This window comes from Cylas formicarius, unplaced genomic scaffold (genome assembly GCF_029955315.1).
Source record: "Cylas formicarius isolate icCylForm1 unplaced genomic scaffold, icCylForm1.1 PGA_scaffold_8__14_contigs__length_24414737, whole genome shotgun sequence".
NCBI lineage: Eukaryota > Metazoa > Arthropoda > Insecta > Coleoptera > Brentidae > Cylas > Cylas formicarius.
Genome location: NW_026844361.1, coordinates 13,444,549 through 13,469,665, shown reverse-complemented (window position 1 = coordinate 13,469,665; position 25,117 = coordinate 13,444,549). Strand labels below are relative to the sequence as shown.

The following is a 25,117-nucleotide window of genomic DNA, read 5'->3' as shown; positions in this document are numbered from 1 at the left end:
CCTTCTTTGATGTGATCTTGCTGTTCACAATAAAGACATGTCCTTAAAATACAGAAAAAGCCTTTTTAGAAGCGGCCAATTACTAATTAAACATATTAAATATACACCAATTCAGATTAACACAAGGGGAAAATTGGTGGAAAACTAATGACTAAAATCAAATCCAAAAAAAAATAAATTCACCCCGAACAATACTATCACAAAATATTATCACGCGTATTACATCAAAAATTAAGCACGACCCCTAACAACCGATCGTAATTTAAAAACAAGTCAATAACGCACGTTATAGACCCAATTCACATTCACATCACTCAAAAATTGCCGACCGAATACCACCCGAATGTGAGCCCGGTTGTGACAGAGAAAACCGAAATTCAAATCAGTTGCCAAATTTGCCCATGTGATACCACCAATATAGAATAAAATCCAGAGATTTCATTGCGTTGTTGTACCTCTTGGCAACGTCGTATATCGGAAAAGTAGACTCGGAAAAGCGGAACTACGGAAGCAGGAAACTTTCATCCATCGCAGAAACTAATATGAAGGAATCATACTAACCACAAGCTATTATTTTTGAATTTATTTTGTAAGTATTCCTTAGAACAAAGGAAACAACTCACCATCACCATTGTGGTGATTTTTGATGCAATGCTTCGCGCAAATTAATTAAATAAGTCAAAAAGCAAATGTGATAAAAAATGGAACGGTACATTAAACTTTTTATACCTACTCAGTTTTAAATACAATAATTGGCCAAGCAAGTTCAATATACTGGGTTAAGTTCAAATCGTCTTTGTGGAATACTTACAATGAAAACGCTTTGTTTCTCATTGTGTTATTTATTTCTTTGCTTGGAAGGCCTTGAGACGGACGAAATTAAAAATAAATTTGTTTAAAGTGTGCCAGAATTGTGTCCGGTTTCAAAGAAATAAAATATATTTACGGTGTTTTAGTTTTAATTTTATTCATCCATAGCTTTTTAGATGGCGAAAAAAATATGAATATTTCAACTGTTTTTCAAAATTTTTTGAAATCAGTTATCAGCGGCATCTATTAAGCAAATGTGACATTAAAAAATTCTTTTTAAATACATTAAAAAAATATATTTTAAAATAAACAAAATTATGATAATTGCGTTTTATATTTTTTAACGAAAATCATTGCGTACTCAAATCTCAGCGATTTATTTTGAAAAAAAGTTCTGAGTAATCTAATTTCGACGACCTTCATATGACATTGGTTACATTTATTGGGGTTGTCAAGCGGTGGTTTTTTTCTGAAATTGTTGTAACATCTAACTTGAACATGTCTTTAAATAAACTTTCAATCGATGCTCTTGACTTAACGAACAAGCGAGTGTTTATAAGGTGAGAATAATGATAGACAAAATGTTTGGTGGTATCGTTTTATAACCTCAACTTTAGGGTGGATTTCAACGTACCTTTAAAGGAAGGGAAAATCACGAATAACCAACGCATTGTCGCGGCTTTGGATAGCATTAAATACGCCTTAGATAAAAATGCCAAAAGTGTGGTATTGTCTTCACATTTGGGACGTCCTGACGGAAACCCAAACCCCAAATATACCCTTAAACCAGTCGCTGATGAACTTCAAAAGCTTCTAAACAGGTAAACCCGTGTTGTGTGTACCTTTTAATACATTTTAAGCAATCCTTGTTTTAGAGACATAATATTTTTGCCAGATTGTGTGGGTCCTGAGGTGGAAAAAGCCTGCCTCGATCCCAAGCAAGGTTCCATAATTCTGCTCGAAAACTTAAGATTCCATGTTGAGGAGGAAGGTCAGCTACATATGACAAATTTGTCATTTCCACATTGTATTTTCCGTGCTATTTTAGGAAAAGGAGTCGACGCTTCTGGAAACAAAGTCAAAGCGGATCCAGCGAAAGTCAAGGAGTTCCGCGAAAGTTTGCGGAAATTGGCCGACCTTTATGTAAACGACGCGTTCGGCACCGCCCATCGGGCGCATTCCTCCATGCTCGGAGAGGGGTACGATCAACGTGCCTCCGGCTTTTTGCTCAAAAAGGAGCTGCAGTACTTCGCTAAGGCTTTGGACAATCCGGAAAGGTAAGGCGACTGTTTGTTGTGTTAACGAATCTAATTGCTGGAAATGCTAGACCGTTCTTGGCGATCTTGGGGGGTGCCAAAGTGGCAGACAAGATTCAGCTAATCGATAACCTATTGGACAAGGTTAACGAGATGATCATCGGCGGAGGCATGGCTTACACCTTCCTGAAGGAACTGAATGGCATGAAGGTGAGCTATTTGTGTTTGAAAAAACAATATCATAATAAAAAAGATACATGTTTATTTTGATATTACAAGATTACAAGCTCTTCCTTTTTTTAGAAGCTTCGACTATCGAAAGTAGGCTGTCTCCCTGGCTCTTAGCGTTTTCTGTGTTTTTTCTCTTACTTCAAAGCTATATATTGTAATGCTTTTAACGGTTGAATTTTAAATTCTTGTTTTGTTATTTACATTTATATTTTTGTCCCATAGAAATTGTTCTTCTTCCTTCAACTCCGCTATTGCTTCATCCCTTCTTTGTCGATTTTCATTCCCAGATATTTGTATCCACTGCAGTGTTTAATGGTGTGCCGGGTGGTCGAAATTTGAGTAGACTCTATGGCTTTTGCAGCTTAGGTGGACCAAAACTAATATGCAAGTTACGGACTTGATTTTCAAGACAAGTCGAAAACTAAAAACCACATCATGAATGTCAAAGCGTTTCTGAACTACAGGGTGATTCTTAAAAATGTGCGTTTCTATAAACTTTTATTTGTAAAGATTAAAAAAAAATTTTTGAAGATTTTTTTAAGGGCAAATCTACCTGTTTCACCGATTTTGTCTTAAAGCCTTTAGTTTACAAGATATAACACAAAGTTACATTTTTTTAAATGGAATACCCCAATTAAAAAAAAAGTTTTTAAAATAAAATTTCCTGTCAAACGTAGTTAAAAAGATATCTGCAATTTTTAATAATTACCATAGTAGGCTGTGTTTAACTCTGACCTATGCAGTTTTACGGTATCTATCTAGGTAGCTATGATCAGATAAACAATTGCCATGATACACAAGCCCAAGTGTCAAAAGTGGCGCCTTCGTCAAGCTATAAAAATGTGAAAACTTTGAAATGTACGACATGTAACATGTTATATTGAAAGTAATGAAAATCGACAGACGGCGTTAAATCTATATTTCCAGAGATATCAGGAAAGAAGGCAACCGCTCAAAAATATTTTTAAAGTTAAAACGTCATCTACAAGAATACGGATTGTTTACAAAACTGCGGCCTATTTTATCCGTTTTGTGTGTGTATGTTTTGTGTAAAAAGTTATAGAGGGCCTTTAAAATCACACATTTTTAAGAATCACCCTGTAGTTCAAAAATGCCTTGACATATGATGAGGTTTTCAGTTTTTGACTTCTCGCGAAAATCGAACCCGTAATATGCATATAAGTTTTGGGCTAACAATGCTGCTTAAAGCCATAGAGGCCCTAGAGTTTGGATCACCCGATACATGTCGATATTGACTTCCAAACCCCACTTGTCGTATTCCTCCATCAGCTTGCCGGCCATGTATTCAATCGTATTTCGCTTCCAAATCTTTAGTGCATTCTCCAAATAATTTTCTTTTAACTCTCGATACTTCCAGGTCGTGGGGCTCTGCCATTTCTAAGTCTTTGACATGTTTTCTTGACCTCTGTTACTGCTATCCTTGTACGACTATATTTAAGTCTACGTTTGAGTGATCTTTAAATTGTGGCCTATCTTCAGTCAGCATCATTTCAAAGTATTGGTGATATTGATATTGATGAGAATACGTTTCTTCTTAGTTCTGTTCTCATGTTTCTAAGAAGTCTCCAACTTTCCGTACTTTTCCTTCCTCCTATATATGTATTGAGTTTTGCGCATGTCCTTTCCCATTTATTATCCTTCTTTCCTCATATCTTTCTTTGCAGTTTGGCTTGTGAATCTTTGAATCTCGATTTGTCATCTACATTTTTTGAGCTTAAATACTTGTGGTATTTTTTTCGTTTTTCTTCTATTACGTATTCGATCTCGTCATCAGACCAAAAAGGTTTTTGTTGTTTCCCGTTTTTCTTTATATAGCCTAGCGCCTCCTCTGCCGCGGAGTGTATATAGAAAATATCATACCCAAACATCCTCTGAGTAAAGGATGATGTTGTTGCTTGTTTCACTGAAATCAAAAGACAATTGCAATCCATTTTGAATCATATCATACATATCCCTATAAAATTTACCATCGAGTCGAAAGTAGATAACTCTCTAAACTTTCTGAACTGAACTGTAACTAAACTACAGAACAAACAAAATTTTTCCATTTACCATAAAGCTTCACACACGGTCACAATAATACATAAGAACTCAAATCACCCTTACACACACAAAATGGACGCCTTTTATGCTTTTATCCACAGACTACTTAATACACCACTTTCTAGAGAAAATTTTGAAAAATAATTAAATATTATAAAACAAATGGCTTTTAACAATGCTTACGACCCCACTTTGATAGGTAACTCAAAAATCCTGCAAGTTGAAATGTGGATCATGTCCCAAAATTTATAAAGGACAAACCAGTAGAAAATTTAAGAAACTCATTAACAAACATAAAAGCGCGCATAAAAATAAAAGTTGGGATTCTAACTATGCCATTCATTTAAATTCGGAAATGCACAACTTCGAAGATAATTTTGATATTATACATAATCAATCAAAAAGCAAAAAACTAAGTTTGTTGAAGGTATGGAGATTAACAAAATGAGATATTCGAATTTATTACTTAATGTCCAATTGGATTTAAATGTGTCTCCCTTGTTAAATTTAAATTTATAACCCTATACCCGCTATACCGGTAATTAAAATTCTATTACTACCTGGAATATTGTTATATTTTGTATTTGATGAAGGCAGGGTGTTGCGGAAACAGCTGTCACAAATCATTAAATACTTGTGAAATTCTGAACATTTTTTTGTTCTAATTCAATTATGTTAAATGGATTGTCATTAAGTAAAAGCCACCTCACTCCAATGTACGAGGTTAGTCTCAAAATTTCCCGGTCTGCAGATGCAGCTCCAGTATCACTATGAAACTTATATATATATATATATATATATATATATATATAATATATATATATATATATATATATATATCTTAGTAGGCTGGGAAAAAAAAATTAGTCTTGCGTCAAATAGTTTTTTATTGACAGCATTTTAAACAAGACGTGTCCGAAAAAATGTTGCAAATAACGCAAATTAAGTATAGAGCAGTTATAAAGTTTTTGACAAAAGAAGAGTTAGCACCTACAATTATTAAAGAAAGGCTGGATGATGTGTACGGCCAAAGTTCTCCTTCGTATTCTGTTGTGAAAGAATTGGCAAAACGTTTACGAATGGGGCAGGAGTCCCTTGAAGATGATTCAAGAACTGGTCGACCAGTGGAGGTCATAACGGAAGATATTGTTGCGATTGTGGAAGGGGTGGTATTGAGTGATCGACGTTTAAAGGTCAAGGAAATCTCAGAAATTACTAAGCTTTCTGATTCAAATGTTCGTCGAATCCTGTATGAACATTTAGGTATGCATTAGGTTAGCGCAAGATGGGTTCCTAAAAACCTTTCGGCTATTCAAAAACAACGCCGTGTGGACTGTGCGCGGTCTTTTTTGGAAATCTGTGGGTCAGAACCGAAGGCTGTGACAGAAACCATTGTGACAATAGATGAAACTATGGTTCTCTATTATGAGATTCTATCGAAAAAAGAATCAACGGAGTGGCATCGTAAGGGTCGGGAGGGATAGTGGTGCACCTCCAAGAAAATTCATAGTCTGTCAGTCAACAAAAAAGGTGATGGCCACGATCTTTTGGAATTGTGAAGGTATTCTTTTGATAAATTTTAAAGAAAATAATACCGCTCTCAATGGTAAATATTACTCAACATTATTACATAAATTGCGAGACTGCAAACATGTAGGACGTCGAGGAAAACTGACCAGAGGCGTGCGTCTTTTGCACGATAATGCATCTGGTGTTGCACAAGCTGCCATTTTAAAGTGTTTTAGAGAGACTTTTATTTGTTTGGATATTTGAAAAATCACTTACGTGGACGGCAGTTTAACGACGAAGTTTAGTTAAAAGAGGCTGTTTTAGCTCATTTTGCAGACAAACCAAAAGAATATTTTTTTAAAGGGATTGAGTTGTTAATAAAGAGATGTAATAAGTGTATTGAGGTTAAGGGGGATTGTATTGAAAAATAATAAAAAAATGTTACTCTACTTTGTTTCTTTCATATTCAGGTCTGAAAATTTTGGCGCTGCCCTCGTATACATATCCTTATATATTTGTACTCTTCTATATTGGTGAATTCTATTTTCTATATCTTCTGGTCCAGTCGGGTGTTATATAATATTCTTGTACTTTCATTCTCCGAGCTGTTTGTATTACATCTTTCATCCTTTATTGGTTCTTCTCCTCATTCAATGCTGTCGAGTTTTTCTGTCGGGTTTGCCGTTGCTATTATTTTTCATGTTCACTTGCGTCTCTTTGTACTCTCATATCTAGATTTTTGTCTTATTGTTGTGTTTGAAGTGGCCCTTTAGTATCTTTAACTAATTTTGTTCACATATATGTTATTATGTGTTTGGAAAAACAATACTATAATATAAAAAAAAGATACATGTTTATTGAGATATTACAAGATTAGTAAACACACTTGTACTCTAAATTTAGTGCCGTAAACATCAGCAGGTACACGAAAGCGTAAACACCCTTTAGTAACGTTTCCTTTTGTCCTTTATGCTTTTCGCCATCTGATTTAAGGATGGTTTTTTTCGTTTGTACTATATCGGTCATACTTTTCCTCCTCGACATTCTGATTTGTTGTCTCTCTTGTACCGCGCGCTTGAGCAACTCGGGATCGATGAAATCGTTCAAGTGTCTAATCGGTCTTTGAAGTACGGTTTCCTTTAAGAATGTTTCCTCTTTTTGTTTGAGCCTTTCCAAGCTGTTCCGTTTTTTGGAAGCGTCGTCTTGACTCAAGGTGCGTTTGACTTCCTGCATCGCTCGTTTTCCGTAATTTCCTTCAATTATCTGCAATAAATTATTTAAAATTTTCCACTTCACGAAAAAAAGAACTCTTACGGTTGGATGGGATATCTCGACGAGATTTTTGTCTTCTATCTTTATAATCTCCTTTGATGCGTTACTATTTGTATCAGATTTTTCTTCTTCCTTGCAACATTCCGAGAACTGACATTCTGCCTTTTGCAGATCAGTTGACATGTGCTGCAAGATAAAACGTCTATAAAATTTGGTAAAACCATTATTGTGATAATACAAAGGGTCCTATTGTTTTCTCAATCTCACGCAGCTGATTGATCTGGTCGATTAATATCGACGTGTCATCAGCTTCAGAGGAACAAATTTCCTCGCTCAGTTTTCTCTTGGTACTATCTATAAGCCCTAATTTCATATGTCGTTTACGTGGTTTGAAAAGAATTACCTGTTACAAGTCTTGTGTTGTGAAGGGGACAGGGGGTTGCTTGAGTCGCTTTTTCTTGTTTGCTAGCTTTTACAGCAAAGTGTTGGTTCGATTTTTTGAACTTTACCGCGTTAGCCGGCCTTCCGGAACCGCTCGGTTTTCTTTGAACCATTCTCTGAGCAGGGGGTTGATGTTTGTTGGTAGCAGCATTAATTATCGGTAGGGATTCGCTAGGGCGTGGTATTTGGGATAGAGTGGGGGTAGGAATGTAGTGGGAGCTGTGTTGGATGTCTAGTATGTGGAAAGTGTTGGGAATGTGGACTTGTCGGGGGAACTGGTAATGTCTAAAACAAAAATCGTTACTTTATCAAGTAAAAGGTCGAAAAAAGAAAGAATTTCAGTATTGTGACTTACCAGAATATTCAGATGCGATTATTTTCGGCTGTTTAACCTAAAAATAGTGTCCGTTATTCGAAATCTGAATACTCCAGAAAGCCAAATAACTTGGATAAAGATTCTTTTACCTCGCGGTGTAAACTTCAAGGGGCTGATCTTCCCTTAGGTCGCTTAAGGTGTCTAAGAAACGAATGATGTTATAATAGGAAGGACTCCTGTCCGTGGACTCGTTGTTTTCTTTGCGTTTCCCTAAGTCTTTTAAAGCGTGCATGAACGGCGTAAGGAACATGTCACTCTTTACGTCCATTTCGCACGGTTCGTCCTTAAAAGTGGACACCTTGGGCAGTTCTTCATGTTTCACCTAAAAAAGAAAATCGCTACGCTTGGAACCAAAACAATAATAATATTCTTTTTTTATTCTGCAATTTAAGAATCAAATTCAAAAGCGTGAGTGCGATCATTTAAAAGTGTTAACATTTGTCAGTGGTCTAATTTCATTATGTCTGGAAATTCTCAATTTATCTTTATGCCATTGTCCATATCCATTGTTCTCAGTGAATAAATGTTTTTTTTTTTCACTAATGATATAAAATATTCCGTTATGAATGATCCCAAATAGCTTATAGTTGATGTAAAAACTGCTTAGTCTTGAATGACGACAAGAAACGCGACGTTTTATGTGACAAACATTTTATATGATCCGTCATTGTATTTTTTTTACTATCAAGTACAAACCAGCGAGGACTCCATAATTACGAGTCTTAGAAAAGACCATCCATGGCGTGTTTTGTGGTATTTAATTTTTAATTTCTCGGCAAACACCAGTTGTTGAGCTGTTCACATACATCACAAATAGGATGGGTCCCAGAATGGAGCTCTGTGGTACCCCCTACCTTATATCAAACATTATTGGATACGCGGTAGCGTCATCTTGACACACACATACAAATGGATTTCTACTTGAAAAATGTGATTCAGTAAAATCCACCGCAGCTCCTCTAATACCATATTACTGCAGTGTGGGCTGCAGGTGTCTTTAAACAAATCGAAATATAGACCAGCAATTTTGAGATTCTCATGACGGGTTTCAATTATATAAGTGATGACAACAAATATTGCCAACACAATATATTTGCTGGGTATAAACAAAATTGATGTTTATTTTAATATATTAAATCTAATCACTTTTTCAAAGAATTTGGACGATTAGGACAAAACACACAGTGGTCTATAATTTCCAATATCTTGCCTGTCCTCCTTTTTGAATATGGTTGCAACTTTATTGTTTTTAAGTACCTCTGAAGAAGCCTGGCTAGAAAAACCATTCAATGATGACATCAGACTAAGGATCTACTAAATATTGTGCACCAAATTTAAGTGCATATTCAGGGGTTTTGTCAAATCCATACGAGTACTTATTAGAAAGTGACATTGTTCTAAATATTTCAAAGGAATTGGGTTGAGAAGCAAGATTTTGTTACTAGAGTTAACTATTTCAAGAATCTTTTGTAAACTTTCAGATTGTATTCACAGCCAGTTAGCTTTAACCACACATTAAGACCTTTAAAGGACTTTGGCGTTTGAACCAGTTATATCTTTTTACCTCTTCTTCAAATTCTTCCAGTTGACTGTAGACATTCTCCACCCTAGAAATGATCTTGTTGACTTCGTCGTACAGCCGAGGTTTTTCCGCCTGCCTTGCGGACTGCTCAGTTCGTTCTTCCAACGAGCATTCTAGGCCTTCCAGGCTTTGTTCGTTCGATGATGCGTTCGAAATTTTTTCTGCTTTGGAAATTGTCATCGTCGTTGAAGACTTGCTCGAAACATTTGCTTCCGTCTCACTACTAACGGTTCTGTTTTCTAAAAGGGCTGTTTACATTTAGTTATTATATTTATAAACGAGATTATTACTAAACAAAAATAGCCAAACCCAATACTCCAAGACTACCGTAAAAAAAAACAACAATTATATATTGCTCCTTCTGTGTTGTTAGATGAATTCACCCTTTTATTTTTCCTGTAAAACTTATATAATTCCATTATAATTCCCAGTGAAGTAAAAATTGATCAGTGAAGTACGCAGTCGTCCAAAATAAACTTTTTATCGTCGGCGAAGAACAAAAATTTAGAGTTTAAAATAAATACGAACTAAAAGTTAAGATTTTCGCGAAATTATATATATTTACATGACAATTTTTTCGACAACAGCGTGTCTTTATCAAATGTAATATTTACAAACTACCTGCTACCATATATACCAAAAAATGACAATAAACCATAATTAATGTTGTGAGAATTTAAGTTCAATAAAGGAAAGGTATTTAAATCTAATTGATCGTTAAGCAATACATTTGAATGTTTCATTTTGTTAATCTCCGTGGCTTCCAATAAATTTAATTTTCTACTTTTTGTGGTTGTATGTAAAATATCAAAATTGTCGTCAAAAATGTGTTTTTCTGTGTTTAAGTGTGTAGCATAAGTAGAATCTAGATTGTTGTTTTTAAACGCTCTTTTATGTTCGTTAATGCGTTTCTTGAAGGATCTACCTGTTTGTCCAATATAAATTTTAGGACAAGATCCGCATTTCAACCTGTAGACACCTGATTTTTGAGGTTTTGGACATTTCGTTTTATTGTTTTTTTTAAGAAAAATCCTATTGTGTCGTTAGTTCTGAAAGTCATTTTTCAACCACATTTTGACAAATGTTTTGAAACTTTTTCACTAGATTCTCCTATATATGTAATTGTTTTAAATTGTTCGTGTTCCGTATTAGGTTTCGGATAAATAGAGTTTAATGTTGTCTGAATTTGTTTTTATTTATAATTTTATCGATAATGGACGGATTGTAGCCGTTGTTCAGTGCAATTAGTTTAATGATATTAAGCTCTTGCGGAATACGTTTGATTTGAATGATTTAAGATTTACGATGGCAGCGCCAAAATTTCCCGACCTGAATATGAAAAAAACAAAGTAGAGTAACAATTTGTTATTATTTTTCAATATAATCCCCCTTAACTTCAATACACTTATTACATCTCTTTATTAACAACTCAACCCCTTTAAAAAAATATTATTTTGATTTGTCTGCAAAATGAGCTAAAACAGCCTCTTTTAACTCAACTTCGTCGTTAAACCGCCTCCCACGTAAGTCCTTTTTCAAATATTCAAACAAATAATAGGCGCTGGGGGCCATTTCTGGACTATAGGGAGGATGATCTATCTGTTAGACAGGTGTATTATCGTGCAAAAGACGCACGCCTCTGGTCAGTTTTCCTCGACGTTTTACACGTATGCAGTCTCGCAATTTATGTAATAATGTTGCGTAATATTTACCATTGACAGTGGTATTAGTTTCTTTAAAAATCTATCAAAATAATTCTTTCACAATCTCAAAAGATCGTGGCCATCACCTTTTTTGTTGACTGGCAGACTCTGAATTTTCTTGGAGGGGCTTCACCCTTACGATACCACTCTATTGATATTTTTTTTGGATAGTGGGTCATAATAGAGAACCATAGTTTCATCTCCCGTCACAATAGGTTCTATCACAGGCTTCGGTTCCGACCCACAGAGTTCCAAAAAACACCGCGCACACTCGACACGGCGTTGTTTTTGAATAGCCGAAAGGTTTTTAGGAACCCATCTTGCACTAACCTTATGCATACCTAAATGATCATGCAGGATTCGACGAACACTTGTATCAGAAAGCTTAGTAATATCTGAGATTTCCTTGACCTTTAAAAGTCGATCACTCAATACCACCTCTTCCACAATCGCAACAATATCTTCTGTTATGACCTCCACTGGTCGACCAGTTCTTGAATCATCTTGAAGGGACTCCTGCTCCATTGGAAAACATTTTACCCATTCTTTTACTACAGAATACGAAGGAGAATTTTGACCGTACAGACTATCCAGCCTTTCTTTAATAAATTTAGGTGCTAACGCTTCTTTTTTCAAAAACTTTATGACTGCTCTATACTCAATTTGCGTTATGTGTGACATTTTTTCGGACACGTCTTGTTTAAAATGCTGTCAATAAAACGCAAGACTTCAATTTTTTTTCGCTGCCTTCTAAGATATATATTTAAAAGAAGACAAAGTTTTATCGTGATACTGGAGCTGCATCTATGTCAGGCCAGGAAATTTTGGCGCTAACCTTGTAAATGCATGACTGAGACAGGCCACGGAAAAGAAATCGGAGTATTGTTATAATTATTCTATAGTACTGAGTTGCGACATCGATTGGTAGATTTGCTTATGTGTTGAATTGAATATTGAATGAAATATCTATTTCCACACAGGTATTTTATTTAAACAAATTAATGTATTACTGGTACAACCCAATACGTACACCTATTTTGATAAAATCATGATTCAATAAAAAGCAGAATACAGCTAAATATACTAACTAGAACAGAAAACATAACATATAGACACAACAACAATTCAAATTCAAATGAATCTAAATCGCAATAACAAAGTTTTGTTTCACGGATAAAACCAGTGGTGCATTCACGCACTAGTAAATATTTTCAAGAAATAAAGCATAATCAATTTAGTATTTCCAACGTATGTTTTCTGCGATGTAATCTACATACTATCGACTTAGCAAAAATGGCAATGCAAATCCAAAATATATTTTTTTTACTGTTTTGGATTTACTTGAAAATGTGATACAAATTTATGTATTGCTTTTGTTAACTTTTGTAGTCATATATAAGATCTTTCCTTTACACATAAATTAGGGATTTCTACGGTTTTATGTCCTTTAGTAGTAAATATTTAGTAGTAAATATTTCCTAGATGTGACACAGAAATCATAGAATAGGTGGTGCATTAACGCACCACTCGGACAAAATGGGTTAAGATGATTGAACATGGCATCACTTAAAGTTCCACCCAAATTAAGTATTGTTGTGTCATTTGCATATAAAGAAACTGTATGTGATTCTCTATTCATTGTAGTTAATGCTGTTGGCGCAAAATGGTGGTCTGAGAATGTAGATATTTTAATGACTCGTCAGTTTCTCTGATATTTTGTCACGACTTGACATTGATGCATATGCGCTGATTTACAATATGTGCAATATTTAAAAACCAACGGGTGCAACAATTAGGTGGGCACAATAACATGGATAATAACAATTATTATGTATGAGATTTTGAAAAAAAAAAGAATATTTTGAGACTATTGCTAATTGTAGACTACATTTGCGCGGTCACAGTGCTAAAAAACTATCTGTAATACGCATTTTTTTTCATTATCTGGTGGCCAATTTTGAAACTCACGTCGTAATGAGGCGGAGTTCCATGTAGCTGATACCACGTCGTTCTACTGTTTGGTATATGACATGTGGTCTACAGCTATTTACTAAATTATTTAAGAAATTTTTAATATTTACGAATCAAAAACTTAATTTTGATCGCAGCATCCAAAAATGCCATAATGTAACGGCGGTTCCAATTAAAAAAAAAATCAACAATTTTGGGTAGATGCCTCACAGCAAGCATCTATCAATGCCTTACATCTTTCTTTAAGACTTGAAAAAATTGTATAGTCAGTCACAGAATGAGTATTTCTAATATTTCTATAATTCTTATATTTGATTGAGTTGACTGTTACTTGATGATAATTCATTACATACGTAATTTAATAAAAACAAACACTTGCTTTAAGATTACCACACACATGTTTATTGCTTTGACAATTGTTTCGGTATATTGTACCTTCTTCAGAAAGAATCTCTAAACTAACTATCACAAGTTTGCTACTAAACGATCAAGCCAACTTAAATAATTCTCCCCTCTTAAACCCTTAGATAAAGATTCTACCTACTGTATGGATAGTCTGTAATCAACCCTGTGATAGTTATTTTAGAGATTCTTTCTGAAGAAGGTACAGTGTACCGAAACAATTGTCAAAGCAATAAACATGCGTGTGGTAATATTAAAGCAAGTGTTTGTTTTTATTAAATTACGTATAATTCTTATATCCCTACGATTTATTGGTATTTTATAGATGACTTAAAACTCACCCGCGGCAATATCTTCTTTCGTTTCTTGTTGTATTCTCTCGTTCGCATCGTTTCCGACAATTTTCGTTTTGTCCGACGTTACAGTCCATTCGCAATCGCCACGATTCAGTATCGTGGCGATCGATTGCGATTTGTTTTCCGTATCGAACGTTTTGGCTTGGTCTCCAGCAGAAGTCAAATTTGCACGACTAATGTCCGCCGATTTGGATCGATCGCCGATTTCTTTTGACCGCGAATTATTGGTCGTCGGTAAATTTTTATTTGCACTTGGAGTTTTGCTTTTCGGTGTTTGTTTTCGGTAGCGTTGCTTCACTGTGTACGTTTCTTCCGTTGACGTCGATGTAGTGCTGAAAGTTAACACGCATGTAGGTTGTTTCCCCACTGTAGAGTACTGTACGCTTATGTTACGATTAAAATGGCGCCAATAATATAAACAAGATCGGGTATCGGTTTGGTGTTATCTACAAGATTACCTTTACTATACAGGGTGTTTAAAAAACCAGATTGCTTTCGAAAAACTGTCACTGGGCGGGGCAACTTTGTCGCAAATAGCGCGAACCAGCTGTTTTAAAAGGAAGGTGCTTAGCGGATTCTTGTCCTAGAGGGACGCATTGTTTTTCTATCGTGCTTCTGCGGACCACTATGGAACTTTCGCAAAATCGATGTAATTTGATTGTGAATACACCCTGTATAAAGTGTCCTTCACATCTCGCCGACTTCAAAGTTACGCAAACTTCGGTAAATATTAAAATTTGTACTGGTAATTGCAATTTAAAATTATATTTATTCAAATATCTCGCGTCCCCTGTATTATAGACGAAACCTTATACAGTATACGATACTGTTCATATCAAATTATTACATCTTTAAAAGGTTTTTTAATTTATCGCCAATACTTCACCCACAAAAGCGGAAATTTCTTGGATATATAAGAATTTTTTGCGAACACACGACGTAAAAATGTTCGAAATAGAGGCTATAGCCCTGGATCTCCTTAGTTTCCTGGCATCCGAATTTTTCTAATGGAGTAAATAGTTTTCAAGAAACTACTTGTTTTTTGAAACCATGCAATACGTGGTAATAGTAAATGACGTCATCGCGTTTGATTGAGGGCGAGAAATCGTGATTTTCATTTGGATTTTTTCAAATATCTCGAACAGCGTATGTGACGAAAACCATAAATACAAAAATTGTAGCCCTTGATACGACCTATAACACGTTTTAAACGGATGAGCTATTTTTTGTACTAATTTTGATTTACGGTAAATAATTTACTCCCTAAAGAATAATTTTCAGGGTCTTTTAGATTTTTGTGTATAACTAAACCACAAATTTTAAATTATTGCCAATTTTCAGTAATACGGGGACCCATTTTTCAGTTTTTTTGAATTTGAAGCGCACGTTTTTAAAAAATTGTTATGAATAAAAGTTTATGGACCCGTATCCTCTGCGTCTTTGGGTTATAGAATTTTTTCGGACTTGTAAACGGTTTTTGAAAAATGGTCTTTTTTGTAGACCCTTGCACACGCGATTTTTATTTTTTGTAAAAATACTTCCCGACCCCCCAGCGCCCCCATTTTCAATAGGTTACGTCACAGGGCAAAACTGCATATATGTGCCAAATAAGAAGTCGATTGCTTTGAATTTCGGACACTTATCGTGTTTCATAGCAATGTTCAAAAAACAGTCGAAAATCGCGAAAAAAAGATGGATGCCGGCGTTGAATCGAGGCCATTTCATACAAACTTATGTATCTCGTGGAGCGTTAAAAAGAAGGCAAATTTCAATTTTCTAGCTCCAACGGTTCGAAAGTTATTCAGGAAAAACCAAAAAACGAGAATGGAGAACGGAGAACGGACAAACAAAAATTTTTTTTTGTCTGTACCAACGATGATTCCATAGGACCTACCGTTACCGAGATATAACATTTTTATACGAGCGCAGATACTTTCGAAAAATTCGATTTTATTGATTTTCGAAAAATCGTCGCTGGGCGGGGCAAGTTCGTAGCGCGTAGCGCGAAGCACCTTTTTAATTTAAAAAGAAGGAAATTCGCGCTTTCTTGTGATAAAGGGACGCATTGTATTTCTATCGTGCTCCTGTGGATCACAATGGAACTTTCGCAAAATCGATGTCATTATATTTTGCATACACCCAGTATAAAGCGACTTTCACGTATCGCCAAACTTCAAAGCAACGGCGATTTCCAATGATATTTTTTCAAATATCTCATGCACCCTGTATGGTAGAAGAAGTCTGACACTCCCTCTCGATACAATTTACGATACTGCTTAAACCAAATTATCAAATGTTTTATTGTTTTTCTTTTACCGTTAATAATTTACCCTCGAAAACCCTGTACGTAATTGAAAAACTGCCAGAAGCAGAGGTTATAGTCCTGGATCTCCTACGTTTTCCAGTCCGTGAATTTTTCCAATAGAGCAAATGGTTTTCGAGAAAATAATTCTTTTCTGAAACAATGCAGTACGCCGTCATAGTAAATGACGTCATCGCGTCTAAATTGTGTGCAAGAAATAGCGATTTGGGCCAGTTATCCAAATTTTTTACGAATTTTGATTTAGGGCTAATCATTTACTTTGAGAAAAAGTTCAATTTTCAGTTTCATTTATATTTTTGTCCACATTTGAAAAAGCCTGTATCTAATCGAAAAAATGTCCGAAATAAGTGTTATAGCAAGAATTTTGCTGATCGGCTTAACAGTTTTAGAGAAAATATTTTTTTTCTGAAAACCGAAATAACCCAAAAAAAAATACTTTGCGGCATTTTATTGCGCGCAATTTGAAAAGTGTGAGTGTGGGTCGGAACTTTTACCTCGCTGCCAAATCTGAAGTCGGTGGCTCGAGAGTTATTGAATTAAAATCCGCGACACAGAGAACGGAGAAAGAGAAAAAAAATGAAATGTTTATTTTTTGACTCCATTGGTACCAACGGCTTGTCTGTAAGACTTACTGTTACCGAGATCTAAAGAAAATTTACTAGGGCGTATATTTTCGAAAAGTTAGATTTTTCGAAGTAGAAAGCGGTTCAAACAGAATTTCACAAATTTATTTACCTGGGCTGTTTTCCTTTAAGCGTTTCGTTTGGCAAATCATTCGCCAAACTAGCCGCCGAGCTAGTGTCTACGGCCGAACTCAAAATGCTTTCCAGCTTTTTTATCAACTGTAACAGAAATGCAATTTTTATGGACTCCACTTAAGATTAACGAAAGGTATATTTGAAATATGGCCGGAAAAGTACTTGACCTTTTATTGTGCACATTTTAAGAGGTAAACCAAAAAATATAAAACAAAGTCTTTCGGCGTCATTACAATCCCAAAGTTATTATTAAAGAGTATTATATCCGCACTCATTATGGAACGATTAATTAACATTTCCTCATTCTTGAAAATATCTAAATGTTAATTTTAATCTGATTCGCACCATCTATCGGGCTTAAGCGAGGTTGGTAAAATCACGGATTGCGTTAACTTGCGGGTAATAGCAGAAAAGAAGAAGAGTTGTTATGTCTGTGACAAACATTTTGTGACTCGATTTTTTATTGGAAGTAAAAAGAATTCTTTTTGAGTTTTTTTTTAAATCATTTTGAAAGCGCGAACATCCAAATTCGTGACCGCCAGGTGTGCAGGAAGAAAATAAACTGTAATAAAAGAGGACGAAAGGACTTCAATCAGAAGCATAATCCACTCCTTGGACCTACCTTGGACAAAGTAATATCTGAAATGAGATAACTTGTTCGTTATGAAAAAAATCAAAACTTCTAGCAGAAAAGGGCGGAATTATCTAGTGGTTTGAGTTAAGCAGTTTCGAGAGGAAACTTGATCTGTCAAACATAGTTCTATCTGACACGAAGAAAGAGTATATAGTATATACATTTCCAATTCTGTTAATAATTAGCGTTTCTAAGTAACCAAAGACACTTCCCAAGATTAATTTTAAAACGTTGCTAAAATTTTTAATGTTGGTGAATTAATAAACAGGAAGTCATATATGAAAGTTACATACATCACAAGGATAATTGATTTTATTAAAATGGCATTGCGAAGATTTTCTACTTATTATTTGTTAAAACAAAACTGGCAGAATGAGGTGCTAGTTTTACTAAAATGAAAACCATATACAATGAAGGTCTCCAATTGAAGCCTTGACTTTATAATGGAGAGATTATACATTACACGTTCCTGCCAGAGACCGATGATGTAAATATAAATCCAAATGGTTTAAAGCGTTTTCTTACAAACCAATAAGATTTAACAATGGCGGTTAAGGGCATCAAACGTTTTTCCATAAAATGACATAAATATGACATCAGTTATATGTAGTAGAGCTGTAGTTTACGCAGATATATAGTTTGAAAAGCACCCTTTTTCATAGTAGATAGAAATCCGTCCTCATATTGTATTTTGTTTTTCAAAATATTCCAAAATACTGCTGTAGCAGTAACATAAAAACTGGTTATAATTCTTTACTTAACACTGCAAATAAATTACTGACATCTGTGAAAAGAATAGTCCTGAATTCCTTCCTTGTCTTACATACTGACGAACCCAAATGAGTTGTGGAATTGCTAGCCTTTGGAAATTGTTGTACACAATGGGCTTCAAATATCACAAAAGAAACAGTGGGATAGTACTTATGGACTCCACGCGTGAGCAATAAAAAAATACCTTTCTGAGAATTGTTGGACACTGCATCGAAAGCATGGTCTCCGTCTAATAAAGGGGACTTAGCTGTACCTAACATTTCTTAGAAGAGCGTTATGGTTATAATACAAAGTTGTAAATTCAAAACTAAGTTATGTTTGTTTAAAAAATGCCGTCCTTTACTCGACAATTGAAATACAATTTTGGAATCTTATTCGGGTAAAAAAAATAATACTACCTGATCCGAAACGTCAACTTCATTTTCGAGTTTCGCGTCTTCGTCTTCTTCCACTATCGCGGTAGTGTTCGCTATCCGGACAGATGGCGCTTTCATGAGGGTTAGAACGTTGGTGATTTCTTGTTCCATCTCGTCGAAGGCTTCCACGCTGTCGGTGGCCTTAGGTCTACCCCAAAAATAAACTAGTTCCTGGTTCATAAATTTCGTCGTTACGCTTACTTGGAAAGAATGTCCACCATCTTGTTTTCGATAACTTCGATCGCTTTCTGAATGTTCGAGCTGACGTGATCGTTCTTTTGTTTCAACGTTTTCAGTTGCTCTAGCACTGCGTTTTGACGAACTGACGGCTGATCAGCGGAGAGCCGCGACAGGAAACGGTTTTTTGAAACTTTCTTCTCATTAGGCATCGCGTGTTTCGGTGGGGACAGTTGGTAATGCACCGGTTGGTTCTCTATGAACTTTGTCAATTTTTGCGCTGGAGTTTTCCCGTACTTGTTTTCCCACAGCTTTTTCTCCCGCTCGCTTTTCCCGTTCTTCTTTAGCATTGCTTCCAGTTTGTCGCTAGTTTGGGCGTTAACAGCTTTTCGGGGCATCGGTTTAGTGTTATCTACGAGATTACCTTTACTCTACAGGGTGCTTAAAAAACAAGATTGCTTTCGAAAAATCGTCGCTGGGCGGAGCAAGTTCGTAGCGCCTAGCGCGAAACAGCTTTTTATTATAAAAGGTTTTCATGTGACAAAAGGGACGCAATGTTTTTCTATCGTGCTCCTGCGGACCACTATGAAACTTTCGCAGAATCGCAGTAATAATCAATGATGTCATCGCGTCTTGACAGCCCCCGAAACAGCGATTTCAATATGGATATTTTCAAATATTTCCGAGCAGCGTATGTGATGAATGAAAACCGCAAATACAAAAATTGTAGCCTTTGAATCTATTACCAATATTTTGTACGACTTCTGATTTGCGGTTAATAATTTACTCTGTAAAAGAACAATTTTCTAGGTCTTTTAGATTTTTGCTTATAATTTGAAAACCCTCTATATTATCGAAAAAATGCCTAAAATAAAGGTTATTGCACTGGATCATCCGCGCCTGCCGGCTAAAGAATTTTGCCGATCGGGTGAACGATTATGGAGGAAAACATTTTTCTGGAAGCTAATTGCCAAAAAAAAAAAATTGCAAAGTTTTAAAAAAATACTTGGAAAAATGTGATTGCACCAAATTTCTACTGTTTAAATGTGGACACGGACTTTTACTTCTCTGCTAAATTTGAAGTTGATATCTAAAAATTTAAGACACTTAACACATTTCTCATTTAGCACGAAATATCTGGAACACCCTGTACAATAAGTGAAAAGCTTAAATACAATAGTTTTTTTGTCTATGCGGGCTATATCACAATAAAAAAGAAAGTGAGATCTGAATCATAGTCTTTCAGTTATAACCAATTTTCAATAAGTGTTTTTGAATTTGCGGCGCACCCTGTATATTTTTGAAAAATTATCAAGTATAAAAGTTTATGGAGCCGTATCTTTTGCGTCTTCTGGTTGGTTCAAGAATTTTTTTGGTCTCTTAAACGGTTTTTGAAAAATGATGTTTTTTTTTAGACCCTTGCACACTCAATTTTTTATTTTTTTAGAATACTTTCCGACCCCCCCATTTTCAATAGGTTCCGTCACGGGGCAAAGCTACATATATGTGCCAAATATGAAGTCGATTGCTTCAAATTGCGGACACTTATCGTGTTTCATAGCAAGGTCCAAAAAACAGTCGAAAATCGCGAAAAAAGATGGATGCCGGCGTCGGATCAGGGCCAATTCTTATAAGCTTATGTGCCTCGTGGAAGGTTAAAAAGGAGGCAAATTTCAACTTTGTAGCTCCAACGGTTCGAAAGTTATTCAGGAAAAACCAAAGATCCCGTAGGATATACCGTTACCCAGATATAAAATTTTTATACCAGCGCTGATATTTTCGAAAATTCGATTTCATCGATTTTCGAAAGTAACAAGGATCTTCGTACCAGTTAAATTAATAAATAGAACTGATTTCGTTTCTCTTACTCCCAACTAATACAATCGTGATCGTTAGACATTTAGGGCGGAATAACATTGGATTGTCACACACAATAGTTAATGTATTTGCTAGATGGTGTATAATTATCACCAACTGTAGGTAACTCAAAGTTAACGGAGCTATCGCACTCTTGTTTAGCAAAATTACAGCTCGATTTTCTGTTGAACTGGGCCACAACTTGGACGTGACATTATAGGTGAGAACAATAAATACCTTGGGTCCAGACGCGCGTGTCCAAATTAAGATAGTCCGAAGGCGAAGGGGACGTGTAATTTGGCTTGATGTTTGATCTTTCTGTGAATCGCTCCGACATTGGCAATTTGGGCGATTGCCCCTTCGGTGATCTGCGAAAAATATCGATGCAATCGCTCTGATAAATGTTCTTGGGTTTTTGCATAGTTGCCGGTCCCGCTACCGTCCGACAATATTCATCAAAGTCTGCAAAATTATATTCGTCGAGTTATTCTATTTCTAAGTCATCATGGTTCGTACTTTTCGGAGACCATGATTTGGTGCGCGTATGTTTTAGATGACGCGGGTTCTTTTCCTGCGTGGCGCTGACCAGTTTGATCTCTTTGTCGATACGTCTGAGGGCCGGGTCGTAGACCACCTTCATCGCTAACAATCGAAACATTTATGCAACAACTTTATAGAATTTTAAGGGTTTATGAGGGAAACGGAGCGTCCTAGAAATTTGCAATAAAAGAGTTTAAGTTTTTTTTTTCAAAGAAAATCCATTGTAATGCCATTTACAAATCTCCTGTATTCTTCCTGCCTCATCCTGTTGGCTTCTTCAGAGGTTGACTGAAACTGGCTCACACTTTACTCTGTATCTGCTTGTTTGAGAGGGGCGGAGCTAAATAAGTGGCATAAACACCGTCTCGGATGACTGATTCCCATATTGGTGAAAGGTTTGATTGCCTATAGATTTATATAGATTCTCGGATTTTTCTTTGGTAGAAGAATTGATTACATGCAACTGCTGGTGAGTTTATTTGTCTTGGTCTTAGCTCTTTTAAGTTCTATTTGCCTAGTTGATATTGAATGCTGTAAACTCCTGGTATCTCAAACGGAATTTTGTTTTTAACGGATCGAAGATGTTGAGAGATCTTTGGAGAAATGTTAAATCAAAGAATACATTGTAGAGACCGGACGAAAATATCAACTAGTTTCAAATTAGAAGCTGCCGAACACTACCACGAAGTCAACTGAAAATCCGAAAATCTATAGACATCTATAAGCAACCCACAATCTTGACTGCGACTCAACAACATCTGTTGAAGTATAAGTAGAAGCAAGATGAACTATCTATTTTAAAACTGAATAGAGGTTTTGGAAATGTGGGTTTGTAGACGACTGTTACGAGTCTCATGGTCTGAGCACGAAACCAACGTATCCGTGTTACAAAAAATCGGTCCCCATACAAGGCACAGTATGTATCTGGAGTACCTGGGGCATAGTAGAAAGCAAATACCCAAGAGGCAGGTCTCCCTAATAAATATAAGACTGCATGTAGATACAGTGTTTTAGAAATCATCATGCACTTTCTTTTGGGTATATATATATATATATATATATATATATATATATATATATATATATATATATATATATATATATATATATATATATATATATATATATATATATATATATATATAATTTTTTTTTCTCTTGTGCGTGGCCTGTCTCAGTCTTGCATTTACAAGGTTAGCGCCAAAATTTCCTGGCGTGTCATGATAAAACTTTGTCTTCTTTTAAATATATATCTTAGTCGGCTGCGAAACAAAAATTGAAGTCTTGCGTCAAATAGTTTTTTATTTTAAACAAGATGTGTCGGAAAAAATGTCGCAAATAACGCAAATTGAATATAGAGCAGTCATAAAGTTTTTGATAGAAGGGTTAGCACCTAAAATTATTAGAGAAAGGCTGGATGGTGTGTACGGCCAAAGTTCTACTTCGTATTCTGTATTGAAAAAATGGGCAAAACGTTTTCGAATGTGGAGGTCATATCGGAAGATAATATTTAAGAAATCCGTGTAGATTGTATCTACTTGTAGTTTGTTATTTGGGCTATTTTGGGCATATTGAAAAAAACAGGTAAAGGTTTTCCAGGGTACCGGAAACGTGTTTGTTGTTAATGAGGTTGCACCAGTACATGAGTACGATGCCAGATGATAATGAAGGTATGTTATCCGGTCTTGAGGTCATTTTGGATTTCAATTTTTTTAAAGATTGTGAAATAGTGTTGTCTTCTATGCCGTTTATATAGATAGGTTGATAGTTACTATGGCTAGTTACTCTGCTCCTAGCAGATGTAATGACCCTTTTAATGAATGTGGGGTCGGATTTAGACTCTCAAACTACACGGTCTTTTTGCATGAAATTGAGTTCTTTGCCATCAACTTTTCTGGTACACAAAATGTCTTGGACGGATACACGTGCAGGTTTAATGATGTTTAATTTGACCAGCATTTTGGTGTTGGATGTCGATGGTCTACCATTGCGTCCGTAATCTTCGATTAACTGTTTGAATTACTCTTTCCCAAAGTTTCAATCCATTTTTAAGATTGTAAAAAACCGCCAACACATACAGAGATGAATGGAACTTTTGTAAATGATTTACGAGGTAATGTCAACAACAGATGTATAAGACAAAAGAACTTCGGGAAGTTTTTGATCGAGTAATTATTTGTGTTAACGCAAAAAATGTAATTATAAAAAATAACAATATCATAATCTTTAATTAAAATATATTCTATGATACCCTCTTTTTAAAAATTATCTAGAAAAGCACCAAATTTTTGAAACACTGTACCGGATGATCATTTATAATGTGTACCCCTCCCATTCAACGTTTGGGAAAAAACGGCAAATAGAAAAGTTGTTAAAAAAAATAGCAAGCTATTTGCAAGATTTAGTTTTATATTTACAGGGTGTTGCAGAAATTACCAACAAATGCAAGTTACATATATTTTTAATTTTAATCATTTTAATTTTTATTTACGTTTACATGATTTTTAGAGTTCCCTATAAAAATGCATCCATCGGCGTCATGTCAGGACTTTTGAGTGGCCATTTTATTGAGCCATCTTTTCCAATTCATTCATTAAACCTTTGATTTAAGTAGTATTTAGCAAATACTACACAAATTAATTGAATATGAATTTAGGACTTAAAAGTTGCGCTTTTTTTTTAACTGAATTCAAGATAAATATCATTTTCTAACACATATTCCTGAATTTCAGCTTTTCAACTTGACGAGGCTGGTGTTTGCATAGCAGACGGCTGTGCTGTGTTTTGAAACCAATTTTCAAAAAGTTCGGCACTTCTATGCTCATGACTATCCAAGCTAGAATCCTGAATATTCTTTGCAGAAAACAGCAAAGCAGTTTCTATTATACTGATGCCTTTTCCTTTATTCGAAGGTGCTTTTGTCTGATAGTTTTGAGTGGATACAGTTTGGTGTGTATCGAACCATGTTTCATCGACGCAAATTGTTGTGTCTGTTGTCTAATCTATATCTTTTAATTTCTTGAACATAATTAAATGCTCAAGTGCGTGTGATTCCATTACTACTTGTTTTTGTCTATTTTGCTTGACCTAAATCACATTTTATAAACATCGTCTAGCCTTTTTCAGTTTATCGAAGATAGGAACAACTTCTCTTTGATATAGACAATATGTGAGTTTGAAAATCACTACGTTTATTCCTTTTCCTCAATTCTTCACTATTAATATCGACGATATACGCGTTTTTGTAAGTAGCAGTAAAGTCCTTAAATCACTATCTTCATCTCTTGCCAATGTTCTCTTCTTTCTGACTAGGCTGAATATTTGCTGAAATTTTTCATAGATTCGATAAGATTTTTTTGTCTGGGACGTGTGTGAGATAATTTAGCTCTCTTGTTTCCTTTAACTAACGTGTTCAAAGTTAAGTGTTTTTCTCTTTCAGAACAAGGCAATTTATAATAAAAAAGAACGTAAGTTTTGCTAAACTTGTAACTGGTAAATGTCATCGTCATTTATAAACATTTTGTTTTTTGGTGACGTCACAGCCACCTAAGATAGAAATGATAAATTCTATAATATTATTTTATTTTTGAATGTTGCTTTTATGTTAAAAAAACATATGTCTCAAAACTATAGGATTTGGGTATTATACAAGAAATGTACAGATTGCT

The 25,117-nt window shown here is 35.2% G+C and overlaps 3 protein-coding genes across 10 annotated transcripts in view; 1 reads left to right on the top strand and 2 right to left on the bottom strand.

The window, feature by feature from the left end:
- Positions 1-903, bottom strand: part of LOC132705924 (kelch-like protein 17) — a 42,358-nt gene extending 41,455 nt beyond the window's left edge. For 3 of the 4 annotated variants that reach the window (XM_060676891.1, XM_060676894.1, XM_060676895.1), the window contains exon 1: positions 2-903. The gene's annotated coding sequence lies outside the window, so the exon portion shown is untranslated. The remainder of the gene's footprint in view (position 1) is intronic. The other variant, XM_060676892.1, reaches the window with a different exon arrangement.
- A 313-nt stretch (positions 904-1,216) lies between these two features.
- The window catches only part of LOC132706320 (phosphoglycerate kinase), a 39,004-nt gene continuing 15,103 nt past the window's right edge, over positions 1,217-25,117 (top strand). Inside the window, exons 1-5 of the mRNA XM_060677592.1 lie at positions 1,217-1,370; positions 1,428-1,631; positions 1,686-1,801; positions 1,859-2,087; positions 2,138-2,276. Of these exons, the coding sequence (XP_060533575.1) occupies positions 1,234-1,370; positions 1,428-1,631; positions 1,686-1,801; positions 1,859-2,087; positions 2,138-2,276 (825 nt within the window). The 5' untranslated portion in view covers positions 1,217-1,233. The remainder of the gene's footprint in view (positions 1,371-1,427; positions 1,632-1,685; positions 1,802-1,858; positions 2,088-2,137; positions 2,277-25,117) is intronic.
- LOC132706102 (uncharacterized) overlaps positions 6,715-25,117 on the bottom strand; it is a 29,158-nt gene continuing 10,755 nt past the window's right edge. Inside the window, exons 7-18 of one of the 5 annotated variants that reach the window (XM_060677207.1) lie at positions 21,426-21,551; positions 21,147-21,371; positions 19,077-19,464; positions 18,858-19,023; positions 17,032-17,138; positions 13,959-14,305; positions 9,524-9,789; positions 8,049-8,281; positions 7,546-7,868; positions 7,381-7,505; positions 7,185-7,328; positions 6,715-7,133 (exon numbers count right to left, since the gene is read on the bottom strand). In XM_060677207.1, coding sequence (XP_060533190.1) covers positions 6,744-7,133; positions 7,185-7,328; positions 7,381-7,505; positions 7,546-7,868; positions 8,049-8,281; positions 9,524-9,789; positions 13,959-14,305; positions 17,032-17,138; positions 18,858-19,023; positions 19,077-19,464; positions 21,147-21,371; positions 21,426-21,551 — 2,840 coding nt within the window. In that variant the 3' untranslated portion in view covers positions 6,715-6,743. Of the gene's footprint in view, positions 7,134-7,184; positions 7,329-7,380; positions 7,506-7,545; positions 7,869-7,938; positions 7,976-8,048; positions 8,282-9,523; positions 9,790-13,958; positions 14,306-17,031; positions 17,139-18,857; positions 19,024-19,076; positions 19,465-21,146; positions 21,372-21,425; positions 21,552-25,117 lie in introns of those variants that run through there. The other 4 variants (XM_060677208.1, XM_060677209.1, XR_009619550.1 and 1 more) reach the window with 4 other exon arrangements.